Raw genomic sequence first — 7,428 nt, forward strand, 5'->3', positions numbered from 1 at the left:
AGTGCCTAGTTCCCTAAACATGCCTCTGCCCATTTCTGCAACCATATTTAACAGATCCGCCCTTGTGATTGCATTTAGATCCGCGTTGGGATCCACCATTGGCCTACAAGAAGCTACCTCCCTATCTAGACCTCGCTCTCTTCCCGCATAGGTGCTTCTATTCAATTATGGTCTATGGCTGGGTCCGAGTAAATCCTCATTACCTAGCTCACCATTGGCTACCTCAGCCCGCCTTTGTTGAATTAAAAGTTCCATGTTCTGCAAGAATGTGCAATCATTGATCATGTCGTGTATATCCTCTCTTATGTAGAGCCAATCTTCTCCTCTTGAAGATGCCCTAGGTAGATTGTCTACTTCTTCTTGCATTTCGAGGACTTCCTTGTCCTTAGGTTCCTCATTGATGAGTTCTAGGACTGGTATCCATCCTTCTGTCATTCCCATCCACATGTTATCAGTGGCATCTCTAGATGTTTTTAAATCCTTACCATGTGGTCAAAACAGATTCAAATTATCTATTTCCCTCTGTTCCGCCATCATTCTTGGCATATCAAGCTCTCGCCTTTTTAAGCTCAGTAGCCACAATTGTCGCTCCGCTTCATCCATCTTCAAGTCCATTTCCACTTCCTCGGATGTGGGGAAGAAGATTTGACATGTCTTGCCATCATTTTCCTTGTCTCTCCTAACCCTAACGGTCATCCCACTAATCCTCACTATGTTAGCATTCATGGGACCAGAAGTTAGGGCTATTTGCAAAGCATGTCAGTGCAAGGCCATTAGATGTCAGACATTCAGATATAAGACCAGATATGTCTCACTTGAAAGTATTTGCATATGTGCATGTTCCTAATCAAGGGAGAACAAAGTTAGATTCAAAGGCAGAGGAATGCATCTTTATTGGTTATACTATGGAGCAGAAAGGTTATAAATGTTATAATCCTACCATTCGTGAGATGCAAGGAAACAGAGATGTTTTTTTTTACGAGATAAGTATAGCTGGTATGCACCAGTAGTGAAGGCAACAAGAAATGCATATGTAAGAAGTGTTGATGCTGGACCACATGTAGAGCAACAAAATCACAGGTGCTTAGTGGACCTAGAGAGTCCTCTAGCAGTGGATCCAATGTTAGCCCATGGTCAAGCATTTTTTAGGACAGATGCAGGTACACATGTATCATGCAGAGGGAAGGAAAAGATATATCAACCTTTTGTGCTTGATCTGTCCGCACGTCACTCATATGTGGATGGTGAGTCTAGTGGCTCTGAGTAGAACCTTGATTAAGAGCTTGGCATTCCATCTATGGCTACTCCTGGTGTAAGGAGAACGAGGGTTGTTTTGAGGACACTTGACAATGATCCAAGTGTAAGCAAATCTACGAGGATTACGTAACATATTGATAGGTTGCGACATAGTGCCCATCATTATGCTTACATGGTTAAAGCTATACATGAATTGACGTCCACTTGTTTTGAGCAAGCACTTGGAAATAAGAAATGGAAAGATGTCGTGAATCAGAAGATGACAGAATTGGATACAAATGCAACATGGAAGTTAGTGCCTTTACCTAAGGAAAAGAAGGCAATTGGATGTAAGTGGATTTATAAAGTCAAGCATAATGCTGACAATACCGTGAGCAGGTATAAGGCACCAAAGGCTATGCGCAGAATTATGGCATTGACTATGAAGAGACATTCAGCTTGATTGTAAGAATGGCAACCATGAGAGTTGTCATTGCTATGGTTGCAACAGCAAGGGTTGATCTTTGTATCAAATGGATGTAAAGAATGCTTTCTTGCATAGTGATTTGTTAGTTGTTTACATGTTACAACCACAAAGTTATGAGAGTGATGCACACCCAAATTTTGTGTGCAGGTTACGCAAAGCCTTATATGACTTGCAACAACAGGCACCTAGAGCATGGTCAAATAAGATCATGGAGTATCTTGTTACCATTGGATTTCAAATATCCAATGCAAATTTTCAACTTTATGTGAAAAAAGACAGATAAAGGAATAATGCTATTAGTCATCTATGTGGATGACTTGATTATCATTGGTTATAGTGATATTGACATACAGGATGTCAGGAGACTTTTGAAGTAAAAGTTTGAGATGAAGAATTTGGGTGAGCTACGGTATTTCTTGGGCATAAAAGTGGTGAGATCACCTCATGGCATTTTATTATTGCAGAGGCAATATGACTTAGACATATTGTCCAAGTATGGTATGACAGGTTGAAAGCCTATTGCAGTGCCATTGGAGTAGAACACAAAGCTTTTCAGAGATACAGGTGAGCTTTTGGAGGATCTCACTACATACAAGCGCATAGTGGGTAGCTTGATCTACTTGACCATTACAAGGCCAGACTTGAGTTATGTTGTTGGAGTTGTGAGTCAGTTTATGCAGGCCCCTATGAAGCCACACTTGGATGCGGCTAGACGGATTCTCAAGTACATAAAGTCCACAGTTGATTATGGATTTTTCTATGAGGCTGGTACTACAGAGATACAGCTACATGGGTACACAGATGCTGATTGGGCTGGTAGTGTTGCAGATAGGAGATCTATCACTGGTTTTATGTTCTCATTTGGGAGTGCTGCTGTGAGTTGGATCAGTCCCAACAGTTGTCTTGTCGAGTACAAAGGTAGAGCACACGGGTGTTGCTATGGCAGCTTATGAGGTATCTTGGTTTCAAAAGCTACTTGGTGATACGGGTGAGCCCGTAAATAGGGCAATTGTCATTTATTGTGACGACATGAGTAGTATACAGTTGGCTAGTAACCCAGAATACCATGCTAGAACGAAGCACATTGAGGTGCAACATCACTTTGTGAGGGAGAAGGTTCCACCAGGTAATGTAGATCTAGTATATATTAGCACAAAGAATTAGGTGGCTAACATCCCCATGAAGGCATTGGACATAGAGAAGCTCCATAGGTTTAGGAGCTTACTTGGAGTGCAGCGTGTGGAGTTGAGCTCAAGGAACGGTAGTGTTGATATATCGAGCTTAACTAGTACTATGACGAACATTAATGACCCGCCTTGGTGACAACTTCTGCACTTGTGCCACTAGCATGGTTGATGAGATTATGGTTGATATACCGCCAGTGGTGGATGACAGCCTGTGTGACAGCCACTTTGGAGTACTACGTAGTTATAATGCAAGCTCATTTAGTCAGATTCACACTATAAACCAACCACTTTGTATGTTGTTGTAGGAGAGTACTTCCCCTTTATGTATGTACTCTTATCTTTTAGTTATATGGTTGTAGAAAAGAAAAGAAGATAGAAGAAAATTCAGCCATCCATCTCTCTTTTGTGTCTTGCATTCTCTTGTGTGTCTGTGTGTGTGTGTGTGTGTGTGTGTGTGTGTGTTTATCTGAGCCATTCAAAGTCTACCGGAGTCAGCTATCGAAGTAAGCTAGCTGATTCAACAATCAGAGTCAACTTTCAGAATCAACTGTTTGAGTCAACTCTCTAACTCAGTTGTTGAATTCAGCTATTTGAGCAGCTCTCTGACTCAGCTGTCGGATTCAAGTGTTTGAGTTAGCTCTCACTGACTCAGCTTTGTTGGAGTCAACCCCCCTTGGAGTAACTGTCTGAATTAGTTGTATGATTTCGTTAATATAGTAGAAAGCAGACCAATGGCTTTGATTGGCATCAGCAAATATGGCATCTCCATTGAGAAGTTTTTCAATACAAGATTAGTCCTGTGAAAAACAAAGATGCAACTTCTTCTCATGCGTGAAGGTGTGTGGAAGACTATTACCACCGAAGAGCCTAAGCAAGTCCGTAGCGATGCCACTCGTCATGCAGCTTGGATGGAAAAGAATGAGAGTGCATTGGCGATCATAGGCCTTGGCTTATTAGATAATCTCTAGTATCATCTTGACTTGACCAAAATTGCCAAAGAGGTATGGGATAATCTAGACGCTATTTCTAGTGCAAACCTAAATAATTCCAAACTCTTCTTGAAAATGCAACTTTATAGCATAAGCTATAAAGGCTCTGACACTCTTAAACAAAATCTGGACTCCCTCATCCTCATATTTCAACAGCTTACTACCTTGACATGTCCACCGAACAATGATGACAAGAAGCCTATCCTCTTGAATAGCCTAGCCAGTGAGGAGAGATACAAAGAGACCGTTCACAGCTTTAAAAATTGGGAGAGAAATGTCCTATGAAGATATGGTCGGTATTCTTATGGAAGAAGACCGACGCATGTGTTACAACTTACCAATAAGCGCTTTCTATAGCAGCTTACTGCAAGAAGCTTAGTCACACTATTGATGAATGCCACAAGAAGAGAAAACAACAAGAAACATATCATGCTAAGCTGCTTGGTCACACTATTGATGAATGCCACAAGAAGAAGGAAAAACAACAAGAAACATATCATGCTAAGCTGGTAGCCACTTCCTATTACATTGACTCAGATGATGATCTAGAGCCCTCAACAACCAAAAGTGATACCCTGGTAGTCGATGTTGATTCATTGTCTCTTTATAGTGATGAACAATGCGATGACTACGCTCTCTAAAGCCCTTTTATTTACTCAATAATTTGTGGGGTACTTTGCCCGGATTCTTACTCAGAAATGATATGTATTTCTTTTTCGTGTGCTTTTTCATTATAGATTGTATTCAGGGGGATTTGCTTTTCAAGGGATAATGTGACCAGCTCCCATGGCCTCTTGAGTTGAGTCCAAGGACCATGTTTGGGGTATGGGCCTCTGAATTATGTGCATCTGCCTCTGAGCCATGCAAATTGGACCTCTGATCATGCTTAAGCTTTGAACCTCTGAATCCAATGGTACAACATGCCATGTTCTGGCTTCAATTACTGTAATCCTCTCCATTTAGCATTTTTTCTCTGTAATCAAGAATCTTTCATACAGGACTAGACACTGTCTCTACTGAAGTAAGCCTTCCCTCTGCATATTAGCTTTTGGGATTAGACACTGCCTGTTTACATGTAAGACCTTCCCATAGGAATTGCATCCATGTTTCATGTCATGGATTCTGCCACCACATAAGAAGAGGACAATGCCTAAGCAAAGGAATGTTCAACACATGGCTCAAAAAACCATAAAGCAAAGCTGAAGATACCCACGCACAAAAGCTATTGTTGAAAACAAATGCATTTTCAAAGATAGAGGGAGAGGGTGTATGAAATCATTTACATTCAGAACGGCTGAACAGTACACTATAGTAATGGGCAGCACCCCTGCAAAACACAAAAACACTTTTTAGCAAACAAAACAAGCAAAACATGTACATTACATAATGTACGTTACAAGGGAGAACTTACTCTAAAGGGCCACTGTTGAGTTTCCACACTCGCATTCTTGTCAATGGTGGACATGGTCTAAATAAGGAGCCAAGTTACTAGTTTTCAACCACCAAAGGACTTTATAGTATGGATTACAACGAAGAGACTGCTCCAAATCAAGGTTGTCAACACTTACGGCTCCAGGATGAATGCTGAAAAAAGACAAGTAGTATGGCGATACATCCAGGTCAACCCCTTCAGGGAAAAGATCCGAGAGCTGAAAATCATCTGGCAAAACATTTCTTCTTCTTGCCTCGCGGACTGCCCACAGTGTAGAGAAACACCATGCATCTTCATCCATGCTCACACGATCCTCAAACTGAAACTGCTTCAAGTGTAACCTGTCAAAGCTTGTTGAAGAATACAATGCTTTGACATATGGTTCACTGACCTTTATGAGACGTGATCTCATTGCCTTTTTTGTGAAACCCCGCTGCTTGAGTTCCTCCTCCTCCTTAGCAAGTGCTTGCTGCAACTCAATAGCAAGCTGATCCGTACCTTTGACATCAAATGATACTTGCTCTTCTACATTCAAGCTAGATGATCTGATTGTGTTTAAAGACTTCACGTACATCCATGCTTGGTACATGTTTTTCTGTAACAAGTTTCTATCTAGCACAATGAATCTGAGTGTGTGATCCTTCTCACTCCACCTGCATGCTATGCATGAAGCCTCAAAAGCATCCTCGATGCAGCTCGCCCACAAGATTCCATTTCGGGGATCATCTGTCCCATTGAGATTTGGACAGACACTTCGAATATTTGCAGCTTCCTTTACGGGAAATATATGACCTGCAACTACTTCATGGGAAGAAAGCTTCAATTTTGTGATGCAGCACTCAATAACATCCATAGATTCCTTATTTCCTGTGAACATTTCAACTAGCTGCTAGCTGTTTGAAGATCGCTGCCCTCTGTGATCTGCTGTTGTTTCTATCGCTGCTGCCACCGCTAGTGTATCTATCACTACTGCTGCCGCCGCTGATGTATCTATCACTGCTGGACCGTTTTCTGACATCATATTCCTTGCCTTCCAGGATAATCCCAAGTACCTTTGAATGGGCATTTACTTCCTTTGACAGGGCATTTAATGAACCCTTTATCTCCTCCAGACTTTTCTGCAAACCTGAAACAAAGATAAATGAGACGTTGAAAAACTAGAGGCATGCAAGACAGGACACCACATGTAGTGGCCCACAGATACATACAAGGGACAATCAAAACTCAACATCAAAAGTACCAATAAAAGCCCTGCACAACCAAAAGGCTGACATACTGCAAGTCAAATCTAATATAAAAGTTGCAGAGTTACAGGTTAAAAAAATCAAATTTTGTACAACTAATCAGATTTAGAGAGTATGAAAACATTGGTGATCAATGCAGTCAGGATGGGATTTACACCGAAGACACGGGAGACAGGAGGTTATTGGGCTGTTACGGCCCTTCTCCACACATCATCATCTAATTAATTGATTTTCTATGTTTTCTCTACTCAGCATTGCATGGTTATGGTAAGAACAATCCCAGAATTGTTGTGAAGGAGTGTTGCTTTGTTATAATAAGAATCACTCTAATTGAATTTGCGATCGTTTGCACGCCTTGGCTTAAATGTGGCAGTCCTGTGCCCTTGAAGCTGTCTTTCATGTGTAATAGCATGCTATGAGTGAAGTGTAACACACTGGTTTGAAAGGTTTATTTCGTTAGTATCAAGAATTCTGTAAATCAATCTCGTTGAGATACCTCCATTTGAATTCGTGGTTCTTTTCCTGCATAGATGTGGCAGCCTTATGCCTTTCAAGCTGTCCTTCATCTGTGCTTGCTACTCGTGAAGATTAACAAAAGGTTTAGGTGGTATTAAGGATGTTGTAGATGAGTATTGCGTAAATATGTCAAGAACAATTCCAGTTTCGGTTTGCATGCGAGCTCATTGCTCCATCGTGAGTTGAGATAGCTCTTGCAACGGCCTTTTTTCTGAGCGCAGCCACCCTCCACCCCCACTCCCACCCTGCCCCCCTGCCTCTCTCTCTTCCCCCCTAGGAGCCATCTTTAGCACACACCTTCCCGCCTCCTTTGCTGAGGTGATGAACGGAGGCGACT

General features: G+C 41.6%; 1 protein-coding gene across 3 annotated transcripts; it reads right to left on the bottom strand.

Annotated features, from left to right (window-relative positions):
• Positions 1-4,531: 4,531 nt before the first annotated feature.
• Positions 4,532-6,461, bottom strand: LOC147614985 (uncharacterized). Of its 3 annotated transcripts, XM_086779829.1 has the most exons (4): positions 5,468-6,270; positions 5,311-5,367; positions 5,183-5,226; positions 4,532-5,021 (listed from the first exon to the last, which is right to left on the bottom strand). In XM_086779829.1, the coding sequence occupies exons 1-3, from the start codon at positions 6,206-6,208 to the stop codon at positions 5,206-5,208; spliced, it is 819 nt and encodes a 272-aa protein (XP_086635955.1). In that variant the 5' UTR covers positions 6,209-6,270; the 3' UTR covers positions 4,532-5,021; positions 5,183-5,205. The 3 variants fall into 3 exon arrangements, 2 of the variants coding, with proteins under 2 accessions (XP_086635955.1, XP_086635954.1); XR_015262894.1 differs by having other exon boundaries at positions 5,311-6,461; XM_086779828.1 differs by having other exon boundaries at positions 4,532-5,226; positions 5,311-6,270.
• Positions 6,462-7,428: the final 967 nt, after the last annotated feature.

Source organism: Cibotium barometz, chromosome 41 (genome assembly GCF_041138505.1).
Source record: "Cibotium barometz isolate CiBa-2024 chromosome 41, ASM4113850v1, whole genome shotgun sequence".
NCBI classification, from domain to species: Eukaryota; Viridiplantae; Streptophyta; class Polypodiopsida; order Cyatheales; family Cibotiaceae; genus Cibotium; species Cibotium barometz.